The 17,737-nt window shown below is 41.3% G+C and overlaps 1 protein-coding gene across 4 annotated transcripts in view; it reads left to right on the top strand.

The window, feature by feature from the left end:
- The window catches only part of dennd4c (DENN/MADD domain containing 4C), a 176,956-nt gene that overhangs the window by 41,343 nt on the left and 117,876 nt on the right, over positions 1–17,737 (top strand). For all 4 annotated transcript variants that reach the window (XM_041185809.1, XM_041185810.1, XM_041185812.1 and 1 more), the window contains one exon: positions 1,362–1,678. In XM_041185809.1, the coding sequence (XP_041041743.1) occupies positions 1,374–1,678 (305 nt within the window). In that variant the 5' untranslated portion in view covers positions 1,362–1,373. Of the gene's footprint in view, positions 1–1,361; positions 1,679–17,737 lie in introns of those variants that run through there.

Genomic DNA, 17,737 nt, shown 5'->3' with positions numbered 1-17,737 from the left:
AGCTACAAAGGTGGAAGAAGGCAAGCTTGGTGATTGATGGGATCTGGGGTCAAAAGGTTAGTTTGATCAAATGAGAGACCCAGATTTCTGATAATTGAATACTGGATGTAGGACATGTAGTATGAAAATTAGAGGCAGTGGAAGGGTCAGATCCTATAGTTTGATACTGTGCTTTCAATGAGAGTTTATAGAGATCTGGAATAAGTTTATCAGGTAAAATTGGCTCATTTGATTCAAAAATCGCTCAGTGGTCAGATTATCACTTCGAATACAGGATCTCCTGTGGGCCAATTGGGTACAATGGTAGATGTAAGCAGGTGTCCTTAGAGAAACCTCTGAACATGGTGGCTAAGCAAAACATGCCATTTGCAGAAAGCGTGAAGGTTCCTTTGGCTTGCGAAGGTCCAGTTTTTACTTGGAATACCCTGGAGCAAGAGAAATTCACATGCATATGTTCAGCCACATGTCAGTCTTGCTGGGTCAGTTCTATTGTTATTGAGTAAAACTGAGCTGCAAAATGTTAAAATTCAGTGGAACCATTAACTAACAATTTCTCCAGGATGGGAGGGTATTTGAGGGTTTGTGTATTCAGATCTTTTCACCCAAATTGACCTCCAATTATAGTTTGAAAGACTATTCTGTTCAATAAGATCTTTTGATCTTGAAATGACTCCAACAATTCACTAATTCTATTTTACCTTCCCGTCCCCATTCTTGCAGAAATTAAAGTGCCTTCTATTTGCTCAACATTCACTTCATCTTGCTTACACAGCAGATATCTAGGTGTGTGTTTCTGTTTACTGACAGCACTACAAATATTAGGTTTTTTGCTCCCTCTGAGGTGGAGATGCTGTGTTTTGAACCTAATAGATCAAGAAAACCTTGGCTCTGTTGCCAATCTGTGCTGAGTTAGATAATCAAGCCAGAACCACAGCCTGGTTGCTACAGTTGATGGCTAGGGAAGGGAGCACAGACTGTGGTTACCACTTTTGATTGCTATCATTTGGAAATGTCAGCATACATGTCTGTGGCTTGTTAATTGGATTGTCCTTGCAGTTGGGTATATTGGCATTTAATTGAGGCCCATACATTAATAATGGACTAATGGGAGAGAACTTCTATTTGGACGAGATTCCAATCAGATTAGCTGCCTTCAGAGCATGAGAGAATTTCCTAAGTAATTTTTGGTAATTAAAGACATGATTTCATAGCTGAAAACAACCAACACTGAAAGCAGTTAAGATTTAAAAAGAAAGAAGTCACCAAGTTCATCAGAAATTATATAAATGTATGCCTTGTCTGATCTAGTAGTGTACTGTAACAAATTAAGTTTCCACTTGTATTCTCTCATTTCTCTTAAGGAGCAACCAGCCATGATTGAAGATAAAGGCCCAAGAGTTAGTGACTACTTTGTAGTCGCAGGGCTAACTGACACATCTACTCCGTTGGAGCAAGAAATCGCAATTTCAGAGACTAAGTCAACAGGACCAAAAGCACCAATAACAGATCTTGCCGTGATAATCAAATCAGCAGGAGAAAATGTTCCTGAAGGTTACACTTGCATTGAGAGCACCCCTACAGGACTTCAAGCAAACTTGAATTTTGGGAGCTTGAAAAGTCCAGAAATGCATCTTTGCTACAAAAGAGGGCGAGAGAAACCACCTCTTATTGACATTGGGTGAGTTACTTTATATTTGAAAATCATCTTCTCCTGAAAAGCAGGGGTGGGTAAATGTGCAGCGGAGGACAAATACTTTCAACAAGATGTGAAAATGAAATTTAAAAACTGGAAAAATTCAGCAGCCCTGGCAACACCTGGGCAGAGAGAAACAGCGTTAACGTTTTGAGAGTGTATGACAACGACCCTTCTCTCTCTACAGATGCTGCCAGACCTCCTGAGCTTTTCTAGTATTTTCTGGTTTTGTTACAGATTTCCAACATCCACAGTTTTTGCTTTTTTCATAGATGTGACAATGTTGTGGGGTTGTCATGCAACCCAGTTTGAATTTTAAGTGCATTTTATCTGCTATATTCCTGCTTTTTCGAAGCTGACAAAGAACTGATAGAATCATTTCTTTTTAAAAATACAGTTCAGCTCACCATACTTGCACAGGAGCCATTATATTTCCTGGCTTATTTTCCCTTTAGTTTTATGTTTACTCCTGTAACCTCCAAATTTACTTTGAATCTGGCAAAAAAAACATAATTTTTTTGTCCAGGATGCTCAAATCAAGCTTGATTAACTGCAATTGTATTTTTGACTCAAACCTAGAATTGCAAATCTTGTAGATCCTTGCATCAGTTTGCAAAGTCCAGTTTTGATATTGCAGTTTATAGTTACGCGCAAGGTACCAAAGTGTGCACAGGTTTAGTCCCTTGCCTGATTAAAGATTAAATTCACTTCAAATTATTCTCTGACCTTCAAAAACATTGTTGAGCACTTAGCAGTTCCAAATGTTTGTAGAGACTCCAGGGAATGAACCTGCCTTCAGACTGTCCCGGCAGACCGATCGTGTCAGCCTGTTCTTGCCCCACGGAACTCATTTCTTGCTATCTTGACTCCATTCTCTCTCCCCTTGACTAGTCCCTTCCCACCTACATCCGTGATTTCTCTGACACCCTACATCATATCAACAATTTCCAGTTCCCTGGCCCCAACTGCCTCCTCTTCACCATAGGTGCAATGAACCTGCTTTTATTGGAGAATGGGTTCAGATTCGGCATGAAACAAGATGTTTAAAATGCTACAAAGCAGAAATCGTAACGAGACCAGACTATTAAATATCAACTCAGTGCTAAACTGGAGAAGATCAATCCAAAATTCACCAACCTCAAACATGAGCATAGCTGATTATTTTTTTGATTTCCTATCTCTATAATCATTGCAAACATCACAAGACCATCAGTGAAAGACTTGAGGGCCCTGATTTTTCTGGATTGGCAGAAATTACATAAGATGTGTTCCAGTTTCTTTTGCTGATCTTTGATAGAGATTTCCTTTTTCAGTTTATTTAAAAGTTTAAGAATAAACAAATAGTATCACTTAGTGTTTACACTTGGGACTGATGTAGTAACATTCTTGTATTGGGGTCACACCAAAATTTTCTAGGAACTTCCAGGCTAGCGTGTTTAACATTTTTGCCAAAAGAAAATTCAGGTTTGTAGGACATGGATTAAAGCCACTGTTGGGTAGATTGTAAGTAGTATGGGGGCAATCACAGAGCGTTGCTTAACCCCAGTCTGTATTTTGAAGGCGTCTGCCTCAGATCTCCCACTCGACAGTTGCAGTTGTGTCATCACGAAGCACCTGCAGGATTGTGGACATTGAAAGCATTGTAATACAATCCATAACTCCGCAATTTACTGACTCAAATGCTTTGGTCAAGTTGATGAATACAATGAAGAGTTCTTGTTATTTTGAACATTTTTCCTTGAATTTGTCTGGTAACAAAAGACCATATTTGAAGTTCCTATGGAAGTTTAAAAGCCATATTGTGTCTCTTGAGGATTTCCTCAGTCACAGGAAGTAGGTTATTCAGGAGAATGCATGTCAGGATTTTCCTGTTATGGACAAGAGGGAAACAGTTCAATAGCATGATTTATTTTCCTCCTTGAAGATCGTTACAAATGATGCAGGGGTGGAGTTCATTTTCTCCCAAATCTGTAGGATGAGCGCATGGGTTGTGATAAGCAGAAGACCTCAGCTGGAATACCATCAGAGCGGTAGTCTTTGTTCTTTTTCGTACATTTGATTGCTTGTTGCAGTGGCTCCATCAATAGTGGTTGACCCAGGGATTCTACCAGAGGGTATTAGGAGGTACCTTGGAAGGTATCAGTGCCACTGTGGATTCAAAGTTGAGTTGGTCAGAATGTGTTTTCCAGCAGTGACGGATGGCATTGTCATATTTAAGAAGAGAAACACTTCTGTGAACGAAGGGATTTTTGTTCATTTGACTTCCATCTATAGATGTCCCTGGTGGCTTCGAAGAAGTTTTGCATGTCATGATATGCAATCAACATATTGTTGAATCGCTCTGGCTTTCATTTTCCACCACATGCCCTTTTATTTTCTGGATTTGCCTTTGGGAATCAATCTTGAGCTGTTTGAATGCTGCTGGCTTGAGCTGTTGGAATGTGACCTTGGTTGCTCTACCATGCTGCATGTTCTTCTAGAAGATCACACATTTGAACATTTTTGTTGAGCCAGTCCTGGTGATGACTAGGCTTGAATCCCATGCTCTAGGCACATGAATCTGGTACAGATAACATTAGTTCCCATGGTCCTGGAATTGAGTTGGATGTGTGAAGATTTTCTGGATTTGGTTGTGAACTGCACTTGGAATTTCTCCTTCTGTCAGGCTGGTTTAGGGTTGAGACTTTGACCATTTGGGTGGTGTTTTGATGCAGGGTGCATGTTCATCAATGATCAAGCCATTTGATATTCTGTCCAGTAGGTGTCAGCCTTCATGCACGCGCACGCGCACGCGCGCGCACACACACACACACACACACACCCCCCCCCCCCCCCAACAAAAACAAAATCCAGGAGGTGCCAATGCTTTGATCTAGGATGCTTCCGTGTGGCTTTGCATTTGTCCTTCTGACGGAAGAAGGTGCATGTCAGAATGAGGCTGTGTTGAGCACATTTTGCCAGCAGGACAACATTTGTCTTGGCCTTTCTCACCCCATTTTTTCCAATGGTTCCACTCCAGCCTTTGGAGTCACAGTTAGCCCTGCATTCAAGTCCACCCAAAAGATGCTTTTTTTTTTTTGGGATGGCTGAAGACTTCAGGGTCAAACCAGAACTTGGCCTTGAATTTTCATACCTTTGTGGTTGACAAGAGTTGGAGTATAAGTGTTGATGATGGTGACATATTGGTTACAGCTGAGCTGTAGGTGAAATGTCATGTGTCTTTCATTTATACGGTTGGGAGTTCTGGGAGTAAGTCCAAGACCCTATTCCAGATGACAAAATCAACTCTGTGGACATGAGCGTTGCTGTCAACCTTTCCTTTCCAGTAGAAGCTGCTTGCTTACCACCACACGCACACCCGCACCCACATACCTCCTTGAAGGCATGTCATAGAGTAGTGATGTCAATTCGAAGTCCTGATAGTTCACAAGATCCAATTATACATCATCTCTCTCTGGCACTTACCCTTGATTATCCATGAGTGTCCTAACATTCCAATTGCAAATTTAGATTTTTATTTCTTTGACCACAAAGATGATGATCTTGCTGGGTGTGGTTCCCCAGCCAAGTGAACCTGAGATGGGCTGTTTTTTGGGTGGGGGAGAGGGGTCCATTTTCCAGTTGTCTCCCCATTGGAGTGAGCAGAGGGTACTTTGAAGAAGACTGCTCAGTCACAGGTGTTGATGCCCAAGGGCACCTCTGTCCCAATGACCTTCATGTACCTGTTACCTGTGTATATTCCTGACACGGGACTCCCAGGTTCACAGCCATTTCTCCATTTCGCAGCCGTTTCTTCTGCCAACTTCAGCATGATGCTGCCACCAAACACATCATCCACCTACCTCCACTGAGTATTCTGTAGAGATATTCCCTTCGTGACACCTTGGTCTACTTCTCCATCACCCACAACTCCTCATTCTTTTCCCATGGCACACTCCCGTGCAATTGCAGAAGGTGCAAAACCTGCCCCTTTACTACTTCCACCCTCACTCAGGCCCCAAACACTCCCTTCAGGTGAAGCAGTGCTTCACTTGCGCCTCCTTCAATTTGGTGTACTTTAGTCACTGCTCCCATTGTGGCCCCCTCTATATTGGGGAGAATAAACGTAGACTAGGTGACTGCTTTGCGGAACACATTTGCTTAGTTCACAAGCATGACACAAACCTTCCTGTCCCTTGCCATTTCAATGCGCCGCCCTGCTCTCATGCCCACATGTCCGTCCTTGGCTTGCTGCAATGTTCCAGTGAAGCCCAACACAAATTGGAGCAACAGTGCTTCATCTCCTGATCAGGCACTTCACAACCTTAAAGTTGAGTTCAGTTTTGGACCATGAACTCTCTTCCATCTTTACCCCTTTTTTAATCCAATTCTTTTATTTTTAAAATTTTTGATTTTTAAAAGAAAATCTTTTTCCCCAACTCTTTTTACACCTCCCTCCCTAAAAAAAACAGGGTCATCTGTCACTTGTTTCTATGCGCTGTCACAAAGCGCTGACCCTTGTCCTGCTACTTTACCTTTATGCCACTATTGGCACCTTCTTTACTCTTTTAACACTACCATTAACATTCCCTTTGTCTTGTGTTCTTGTGGTAGCTTCCATCTATCCCTGACCTTCTATTTTGCTTCACCTGCTCCACCCCGCTTTAAACAGTATAAATTGCATCACTTTCTACTTCTCTTTAGCTTTTAAGAAGAGTCATACGGACTCAATGTTAATCTGTTTCTGTCTCCACAGATGCTTTCAGACCTGAGTTTTTCCAGCATTTTCTGGAATCTGCAGTATTTTGCATTTACCCAGGTTCACAGCCTGTCCCTGTTGCCAATCCTCCAGTGCTACAAGATTTGGTAGATGGACCTTGGTAGAAGTCTGCATGTGACTTTGTTCAACTTGGTGAACTTGGCACCATCATTGTCCCCAAGATCTTAATGAGCTGGTGGTCATATTTGGGTGACAAGTAAAACCGTGATGATGGGGGGACCCGTTGCTGATGGAGCTGCCTTCTATCTTTACAGTCAGTGAGACACATAGCCCTGCTTTGTCTGTTCTGCCATTGAGGACTTTATAGACCACACTTTATCTGGCACCTCCCCTTGACCTTGCCACCATGGTTGGGCCTACCAGGAGTAAAGAGTTGCTGACAGTATCATTCAAGAGATCATCAGAACGCACAAGCCTCTCCACCATGTCAGGGTGGCAATCAACAGAAGATGGGCAGGTCACTTATTATTTGTAAGATGTAGTTATCAGGGGTGATAGAGGAATAAGGTGATCTCGGAGCACAGAAACACCAATCGCTAAAAGTTGTGCCATAGGTTAACAAAGCCATAAAACACCAACCAAAAGTACTAGGCTTTATTTCTAGAGGGATGAATTTGAAAACTAACCAAGTTATGCTAAATTTGTATTGAACCTTGACTAGACCACCCTTGGAGAACAATATGCAGTTCTAGTTGTCACATTATAAAAATGATTTATAGGCACTGGGAGGGTGCAGAGAGAATTTGCAAGCATCAAAGCAGAAATATATGGGGATGCATATCAGGAAAGGGTGGATAGACTGGATCTCTTTTCTGTTCAGGCGGGGGGCGGTGGAGGTGGGTGGAGTGTGGAAAAGTAAGCTGAAGGGTGACCGAATAATGTCTTTAAAATTATGTAAGTTTTTGATAGAGTGGGTTGTGGGGAAGATGCAATTAGAGGTCATCAATGTAAGATAGTCACCAAGAAATCCAGTAGGGAATGCAGAAGAAACTTCATCTGATGAATGGTGAGTGTGTGTAACTCGCTGTCACGGAGTGAATGGTTGAAACAAATTGCATAAATGAATTTAAGGGGAAGCTAGGCAAGCCTTCGAAGGAGAAGGGAATAGATGGTTACAATAGTCGATTTAGGTGAGGAAAGAGGGATGGTGCTTAAGTGGAGCACAAACACCAGCATGGACTGTTTGGGTCAAACAGCCTGTTTCAGTCCTGTATATTCTATGTAATCTTATTTAAACCCCCTTAGTCCTGAACTCCAGTTCACAGTCTTCACTACTTGTACACTGGTTCAGATCGTTATTGTCTACCTCAGTCCATGTAATGCAAGGAAACAATGCCTTAGCTGAAAGGGATATCACATGGAAGCAGAGATCTATTATGCCTGAAGGGGGAAATTTTTTGTGTATCAATATGTCTTTCATTGACACTCCAAAGACTTATAGGTAGTTAAATGTCCACAATTCATAACAATAGCAGAGTTGACAATGGGAGAGCAGACAACTTGTTTGATCTTCAAAGTAGAAAGAATACTTGGACTTGGTTCAAAGGAGGGATGTTGAATTATTGGTGCTCATTGTCTTTCAAAGAACTTGTATTCCAATATTGAGCCACAGTCAAACAGGGAATGGCTTTTCTAGCTGTCAATGTAATTAACCCATTAAATGATCAGATAAATAGTTTTCACACATGACCACAGGTTTTCGAAATGGTTAAAGGGCCTGTTGCAAAGTGCTGTTTGTGAAAAGTATGGCATGCTATCCAATTCATGTCCTATATAGTTGCAGGTTTTTGTGCACAGAAGTTGCAGATTGCTTTTTTTTTATTTGAATGAGTACTTGGGGCTTGTTTAGGTGAGTTATCTGAGTAGCACAGCTTCTGTGTCTCACCCACAGCACTTCTGAAAGTCAGCTCAATTTTTTTGGTTACTTTCCTTTCCCACTCTGTTTGTCTGTCTCTCCACACTCCTGCCTGGCACCCACCCCAGGCCCCTGGAGCCTGGACCCCTCCTGGACAGTTGGTAGGCAGGGTGCCACAGAAGAAACTGGTAGGGTTGAGGGTGTGGTGGCATGGGGTTTGGTGGTGTGCAGCTTTTGGTCTGTAGCCCTGTAGGTTACAGAATCTGAGGTGAAGTTGAAGTACTTTTTAAATGCTGTTGTGATCCCCATAAAGATCAATCTTTTTTTAAAAAAAATAGAAATTTCAGTGACCAACACAAAAGGACACAAGATTTCAAGTTTTAAAACTTGGTGTAATGAACTAAAATCAAAATGGACCAGCATTACTTATTAGGCAACTTTCCCCAGTAACTCTTAACACAACCAGAAACCCCATGCCACATTTATACTTTACTGCACATTCTCAGCAGATATGTAGCCTTGGATTTTCAGTCTTAAATAGCTCTCGTTTCAGTACGCCCTCTTCTCCCTGCTCCAACAGGATGAATCCTCACCTTTTTTAAACAAAATCCCCTTCACTTAATCTTAGCATTTTTGCCTGGGCCTCCACCAGCAAGGCACTTGCTGGTGATCTTTTTACTCTTCAACTCTCCACAACAGGCTTTGTTCCTTCAAACTGGGGTTTTGTCCTCATCACTCCACTTTTGTGGTTAACACAAAAGCAGTCCTTTTCTTCCGGGCATAGCAGTACCTGCTTTCAGGCAACTGCCTGTGTCCGAGAGTCCTATCCAGGTGTCAAACCTGGCACCTTAGTCAATAGGTTTTGACCTGGATCACTGTCCCCAGGGCAATTGGGTAACATGGGCTTATCTCTGGGCAGAGCTGGGAGGAGGTCATAAAACTATAAGATAATTAGAAATAGGAGCAAGGTATGCTACTTGGCCCATCAAGCCTGCTCTGCAACTCAGTAAGATCATGGCTGACCTGATTAACAGCCTTAACAGCTCCCCCTTGCCTGTCTCCCATAACCCTTGACTCTTGTCAATCAACACATGCTTCTCTGCATTACTGCATTTTAGCTTGAAATTAAAGGGGTCAGTTGAAACATATGAACGTGGGAATTAAGAGTAAGAGTGGGCCATTCGAGCTCTCAAGCTTGTTCTGCCGTTCAATAAGATCATGCCTAATCTGGTTGTAACTTCTCGCTTACCCCCGATAACCTTTTACTCCATTGTTAATCAGAATCTATTTCCCTCTGCCTTAATAAATATTCAGAGACTCTGCTTCCACCACCTTTTAAGGGAGCTCCAAAGAACTCATGGCCCTCAAAAAAAAATTTCTGGTCCTTTTTCTTAAATGAGTGACCCCTTATTTTTAAACAGTGACCCCTAGTTCTAGATTCTCTCACTAGAGGAAACATCCTCTCCTCACCAACCCTGTCAATATCCCTCAGGATCATAGATGTTTCAACTAAGGGGCCTCTTACACATAACTACAGTGGATACAAGCCTAGATTGTCCAACCTTTCCTCATAAGGTAACATGCCTGTTCCAGGTATTCGTCCAGCAAACCCTCTCTGAACTGCTTCCATTTCAATTATATCCTTCCTTAAATAAGCAGTACTCCAGATGTGGTCTCACCAGTGTCCTGTACATACTGAAGCATCACCTCCCTAATTTTATATTCCATCCCCTTTGCAATAGCAAATAACTTTAAATTAGCTTTCCTAATTACCTGCGGTACCAGCATACTAGCCTTTTTGTGATTCATGCACAAGGACACCCAGACCCCTCTGAATCTGAACTCTGCAATCTCTTGCCATTTTGATATGTTTTTGTATTCTTCCTGCCAAAATGGACAATTTCACATTTTCCCATATTATATTCCATTTGCAGATCTTTGCCCACTTGCTTAACCTACCTATATCCCTTTGCAGCCTCCTTGCATCCTCTTCACAACTTACTTTCCTACCTATCTTTGTGTTAGCAACAAATTTAGCAACCATACTTTGGGTCCCTTCATCCATGTCATTTATATAAATCTTTAAAGTTGAGGCCCCAGTACTGATTCCTGTGGCACACCACTCGTTACATCCTGCCAACTAGAAAAAGACCCATTTATGCCTACTGTTTTCTGTTAGCTAGCCAATCTTCTATCCATGTCAATGTTTCCCTTAGACCATGTGCTTTTATTTTGCACAATAACCTTTGTGGCACCTTATCCTTCTGGAAACCTAAGTACAGTACATTCACCACTTTATCCACAGCACATATGACTCCTTCAAAGAACACCAATAAATTTGTCAAACATGATTTCCCTTTCACAAAACCAAGGTGACTCTGCTTGATTGCCTTGATTTTTTTCTAAGTGCCTTGACATAGCATCTTGAATAATAGCTTCTAACATTTCCCTATGACAGATGTCAGGCTAACTGGCCTGTAGTTTCCTGCTTTCTGTCTCCCCTTTTTGAATAAAGAGGTTATATTAGCTATTTCCCAATCTAATGGAACGTTCCTGGAATCTAGGCAATTTTCGAAAGTTAAAACCAACGCGTTAACTACCTCACTAGCTGCTTCTTTTAAGACCCTCGTGTGAAACCCATTAGGATCTGGGGATTTATCAGCCTGAAACTCCAATAATTTGCTAAGAACCACTTCCCTGTCAATTGTAATTTCCCAGAGTTCCTCTTTGCCTTCCAATTCCTGATTCACAGCTATTTCTGGGATAATACTTCTATTGGCCTTAGCTATAGAGGATACAAAATACCTGGTCAGTTCATCAGCCATCTCCTTATTTTTCCATTATTAATTCCCCAGACTCAGTTTTTATAGGAACAGCGCTCACTTTGTAAACTTTCTTATTTAAATATATAGGCACTCTTAGTGTGTTTCTATATTTCTAGCTAGCTTTCTCTATCACTCTGATTTGTTCCATTCTTATATCAATCTTTTAGCCTTTCTTTGCTATTCTTTATATTCTGTCCAGTCCTCTGATCTGCAAGTCATCCCTGCGCAATTATTTGTTTTCTTTAAGTTCAATAACATTCTTAACTTTTTTCGTTAATCATGGATGGTGGATCTGCCTGTTGGAATGTATCTATTCTGAGCATTCAGAAATATCCCTTTAAATGTCTGCCACTGCTTCTCTGTTGACCCATCCCTTAACCTCATTTGCCAGTTCACTTTAGATAACTCTGCTTTCATGCCCTCATAATTGCCCTTAAGTTTAAAGTGCTAGTCTTAGATCCACTCCCCTCTCCCTCAAAGTTAAATTTAATCATATTTTGATCACTGCTACCTAGGGGTGCTTTCACTGAGATCATTAATCTTGTCTTGTTGCACAATATCAGGTTTAATGTAGCCTGTTCTGGTTGGCTCCAGAACACACTGTCATAAGAAACTATCCCTAAAACACTCCTATGAGCTCCTCATCTAGGCTACCTTTTTCCCATCCGATTTATCCCGTCTATATGTAGATTGAAATCCCCCCGTGATTATTGTTATGCCTTTCTGACAAGCTTCCATTATTCCTTCCTTCATACTCTGCCCTGCCATGTAGTTAACTGTTAGGAGGCCTGTGCATCACTCCCACAGGAGACTTCTTGCCTTTATCATTTCTAACCTCTAGCCAGTATATTTCTACATCCTGGTTTCTTGAACTTAGTTCATCCCTCGATTGTGTTAACACCATCATTTAATTAACAGGGTCACCTTTTCCTAGCTTCCTGTCCTTCCTAAATGTCATTTACTCTTCAATATTCGGGTCTCAATCTGACATCCTGCAGCCATGCCTCTGCAATGGCTATCAGATCATAACTTATTTCTATCTGCGCTCTCAGTTCATCTGTTTTTTTATGAATGCAATGTACATTCAGATACAGAGCCTTTAGTTTTGTCCTTCTATTACTTTTGTAGCTGATGTATTTTTAGCTTTGTACCCTCGATCCCTCCCTGTCATGGTCTGTTTATCATTTCCCATATTAATACCTTTCTGCTTTGCCTTGTTCCCTCCCTGTCATGGTCTGTTTATCGTTTCCCATATTAATACCTTTCTGCTTTGCCTTGTCTCTACTCTTTGATTTATCACATCTTCCCAAATTTGATCTCTTTTCCTACTGTTTAGTTTAAAATACCCTGTACTTCCCTGGCTATGGCTTGCTAGTACACAAGTCTCAGTATAGTTCGGAGGTAGACCATCCCAATGGTACAGATCCCACTTTGTGCAGTATTGGTGCCAGTGCCCTAAAAACCAGAACCCATTTCTCCCACACTAGTCTTTAAGCCACACATTAATTTCTCTAATCTTATTTTCCCTATTTCAGTTTGCACATGGCTCAGGTAATAATGCTGAAGTTATTACTTTTTTGAGTTTCTGCTTCATTTGGTGCCTGGCTCTTCATGCTGACTATGCAGAACCTCTTTCAAAGTTCGACCTATGTTGTTAGTACCTACATGGTCCATGGTGACTGAACCTTCCCCCTCCCAATGCAAGTTCCTCTCTAGTTCTGCCAGATGTCCTGAACCCTGACACTGGGCAAGCAATGTAACTGTCTAGACTCTCTTCTGCGAAGAATAATGTCAATGCCCTCACTAAACTGTCCTTTATGAACACTAGATTCCTTTTTGGCTCTGAGGAACTCTCTGGAAGCAGCTTTCTTGTCAAAACATCCGTCAACCGTTATCCTTAGCTTCCTGCCACTGAACCTGTTTGGCCCCAACTTGTCATTTGCTTTGGATTCCATGGGCTCTCATTCTGACCAGTCTACCATGTGGGACCTTGTCAAAAGCTTTGTTAAAATCTACATAAACTGCATCAAACGCATGACACTCAATCTAAAACAATGGAAACTACTACCAAATAAATTTCAAGAACAAGATGAACAATTTAAAACATGATCCAATAAACTGTTGTTTTCCCTGTTATCCATTAATCTGTTTGCTCTGAGGCAGTAATTTAATCACTTTTGAATTTCTTGCCAGTATTCCAGGTTCAGCTTGCACTATGACAAACCATTCTCGCTGACTCTGCCACCACCATTTTTCATGCACTTCAAACTGTACCCATTTAAGTAATACTTAAAAAGAAGTACATTGAAAAAACATTTAGGGATTGTTCCTCAAAGTTGCTTGTAGTGTTGTGTATCTCATAGTGCTTTCTTGCAGACACTTGTCATCCTGGGAGTCTCGGGCTCAATCTCGTTTGTTTGATTCTAACTTCAGTTACTTAATTGGCTGCAGTCTAGGGCTCCAGACCACAAGCTAAGGCTCCTTACCTTCTGTGTTCAGTGAACAATACTACATTTTTAACAACAACGTTGTCCTTTTACAATGTACTGAGAGGCTTGCTGTTTGAAGGCTCCCTTGTCTAGAAAGGGAAAAATTCTCATGAGTGATGACATTCAAGTTCAGAGACCGTTCTAGTGCTATGAAGCACTTTTTTAAACAAAACCGTATAAAATGAACTTCATCTGAGGTAATTTGTCAGTAAGATATGAACCACGTAGAAAAGTTGCTTTTTAAAGCAACCTTATGTTTTTTTTAATTTCAAAGTTGCCTCCAGCCATTTTCCTGTCCAATCTCCTTACCTGAAATAAATTCATTTCTTTCTTTGTTTTAAAGCACAAATACGTAGACCGAATTTCAAGTACCTGGGGCCTTTATCCAAGTTCTTCATACAGTTTAGCTCCATTTGAACTCAGCACCAGCCCCTCTGTCACAGGGAAGCCAAGTGCACAGCAGGCACAGTGTTGACAGCTTAAAAGGGTCGTTGTAATTTTCTCCCGAACTTGTTTGTGACAGTGTGTCTTCTGTCTTGTTAGCTGCACGGGCTCAGTTATCCAGCACCACATATATACATGCAAGACATGTATGTATAGAAAACTTGTAAGCCTGAAAAGAAATGAATGTACTGCCACTTCACTTGCATCCCTATCCCACTGCCCTGGACAAAAACATTATGTATCCATATTATTCTGGATGTCCTTCCACCCTCCCTCACTCTCCCTTCCAAGAGCAGGCATTTTTACCCAGTGGTATATGTACAGAAGATTTGACGTGTATGAAGGCAGCATATTTACTAAGGCAGCGAGTAAGGAAAAATGATGTGCTTCAGTGTTTATGAGCTGGTCACTGCACAAGAACCTTGATGTATTGTGCATCCTCAGAGAACGAGGCCATTCAGCTTGTCATATCTCTGCTTGTTCTCTGCAAGAGCAACTCGGCTAGTTCCACAGCTCATCCTTTTTCCTGAAGTCCTACAAATTGTTTTCTTCCTAAATGTGCAAAAATGTGTTGACTTTATAAATGGAGGGAAGAGGTATCTAAGCATTTCAACCTTGAGGCTCACTTTAAATTGAATATGCTTTTTGTGATTTGCTTTTTGCATTAAAGATATTTCAGATTTGCAGATGTTTTTTTTAAGAGCTAAAGTTCAGCATAATGTGAAGTCCATCTAGCAGGATTGTTCAACAAACATTTCAGCTTGTTTGTAGAGTGCAAATTTAATCAGATTTTGAAGCAGCTTTGCATTTGATTATTGTTATGTTATGATCCCAGCTGATACTATTGGACAAGCCAGATCCCAGGGTGGAACCCAGCTTGATAGATACTCACTTTTGTATTTTGTTTCGAAACTTGGAGAGCGGCTACTAAACCAGAGTCATTTGAGTCCGCTGATAAATGTTTAACAAAAGAGAACTTTTATTAAACAAGAAAAGGTGAACTATATTATGATACACCTTCATCCACACTCATATCTTTACAGACATATTCAGATTTGTAAGGACAATACAAGTTGCAAAAACCATCTGATACTCTCATGTCCATAGTAAGTATGCAGTCCATGTAAACAAATGGGTGACCTGTTGTCAGACACACCACACTCTGAAACCAAGTGACAGATGCCACCCCAAACAGATGCTATGGGTCTCCCATCATCTCTCCTCAGATGCTTGTCACACAGTGAGCCAACTAGTCTCACTGAACTGTCTTCCACAAAAGAGTTTCCAATCTTCACTCTCTCAGAACCCACTTTGGAATCTTCTCCCAAATGATGCTTTGTCTCGGATGCCTTCCACAAGGGTCCACCTCCAGGATCTCAAACTCTCCTTCTGATGTTCCTCTCCCTGGATTGCCACGTGCATTCAAGCTTTACCTTCCCCACACTCTCTCGGATAGTTAGCCGTGCCAACAGAACTCCACTGCTTCACATTCCCATAGTAAAGAGTCACCAACTTTTGGCTGTCTCCTGATATTCTGGCTTCTCACTAGCCTATTTTGCTTTAAACCTGCACCCTGCAGCTTTCTCCCTTTAAGCTTGGAGACTTCCTCTGCTCTTCACTCAACTTCACTTAACAGATTCCTGTTCATCGTTTGACTAGAAGGTCATCTTGGGACCTTCTTCCTGTTCCACTCCCTGGTTTTGGCTTCTTTAGTTTGGGACTTGCTATCTGTTCACCTCCTATGCTGCTTCTCCTGGTAACTCATTCCAACTGAACTGAAACTTTTTCTGTTTTTCTGTCTCTCTGGGTCCCTTTCCCTGGACCCCTGGTGCAAGGCAACAGCACTTTTTTCTGCCTTGTTTGTTTTAACTTCCCTTGAAAAGTAATAAAACCTCATTAGAATGCAGACATCTTCTAAAGTGAATCCAAAACTCAGTCCCCTGTCCCCCCGCTTAACACATACATACAGAAATGCATATTAAACTTGAAGATATTCTTAACATACACAAACGCGCACACAACTAACTTAGACTATCTCTAATTCCTAACAGTTGAAATAAATGATTTTTTTTGCTTAATTTTAAGTTTTTCTCTCTAGACGCCTCAATTGTGAAGACATTAGATCCTCAGGGCACAGTTGCATGTGAGCTAGTTGCTCGTACTCCTCTTGCTTTCTTCATATGCTCAGGCCTTTCCAAAGTGCTTCACAGCCAGTGAATTGTTCCTGTCATTATATTGGTATACGTGTTGGTTAATTTGTGTGCAGCAAGGTTTCATAGATCGATGGTTCTGAAACATTTGGTTGAAGCACTCCTTTTCAAATCGATTAGTGATTATGTACCGGCCAGCTAAATTATAAGAACATAGGATCATGTGAAATTGCAGGAATAGGTAATTTGGCTCCTCGAAGGTGTGCACAATTCAATAAGCTCATGGCTGATCTGACTCTGGCTTTAACTCCACTTTGACACAGCCTCCTCTGTTTGCCAGGGAAAAGAATTCCATAGACTAACAACCCTCAAGAGAAGAAATCCCCCCCTCATCTCTTTCTTAAATAGGAGACTCCTTACTTTGAAATTGTGCCTCTTAGTTCAGATTTCCCCCATGAGGGAAACATCCTCTCAGCATCTATCCTGTCAAGCCCCCTCAAATCTTAAGTTTCAATAAGAATGAGAGGTGATCTTAACTCCAATAGGCATAGGCTCAATCTTTCCTCATAAGGCATCTCTTTCATCCCAGAATCAGCCTAGTGAACCTTGTCTGAACTGCTTCCATTGCAAATTTATTCCTCAAGGAGAACATAACTGTCCACTGTACTCTACATGTTGTCTCACCAATATCCTGTATAGTTGTAGCAAAACTCCTCTACTTTTATTTCCCAGTCCCCTTGCAATGAAGGCCAAGATTCCATTTGCCTTCCTAATTGCTTGCTGTACCTGCATGCTAACTTTTTGTGAATGATGTACAAGGCCACACAAGTCCCTTTATACTGCAACATTTTGCAGTTTGTCCATTTAAATAATATTCGGCTCTTCTATTCCTGCCAAAATGGACAACATTACATTTTCCCACAGCATTCAGTCTGCATCTGAACCAATGCATTCATTCCACTAAAACCTTCGCACAAAAATTCAGCATCAACAATCCAGAACCAGCATGTCTGGTTAAGCATTGCTTTTATTCCCCAAATGATGGGGGATGAATTCAATTTGGTTTGAGCTCAATGCAAGCTATGTTAGGGTTTCACCATCCCCCTACCTCCTCTCCCACCAAAGATTTAATGAATACCCCTTTGCAGACTCTTGTATCCCCCTCACAATTTGCTGTCTTACCTATTTTCCTATCATCAGCAAATTTGGCTGTAATAAATTTGGCCCCTCTGTCCAAGTCATGATTATAGATCGTGAATAGCTGAGGCCCCAGCTCTGATGCCTGTGGCAATCCACAAATTACAGTTTACCATCCTGACTGTTTCTTGTTAGTTAGCTAATCCTCTATCCATCCTTAAATATTACCCCCTAGCATCATGAGCTCTTATCTTTGTGCAGTCATGTTTTGTGGCACCTTTATTGAATGCCTTTTGGAAATCCAGATACACTATATCTACTAGTTCCCCTTTATCCACCTTGCTGTTACATCCTCAAAGAACTCTAATGAATTTGTCAAACATGA

This window comes from Carcharodon carcharias, chromosome 4, assembly GCF_017639515.1.
Source record: "Carcharodon carcharias isolate sCarCar2 chromosome 4, sCarCar2.pri, whole genome shotgun sequence".
Classification (NCBI taxonomy): Eukaryota; Metazoa; Chordata; class Chondrichthyes; order Lamniformes; family Lamnidae; genus Carcharodon; species Carcharodon carcharias.
Note: the sequence above shows the minus strand (reverse complement) of the source record. Positions and strands in the feature narration are given on the sequence as shown.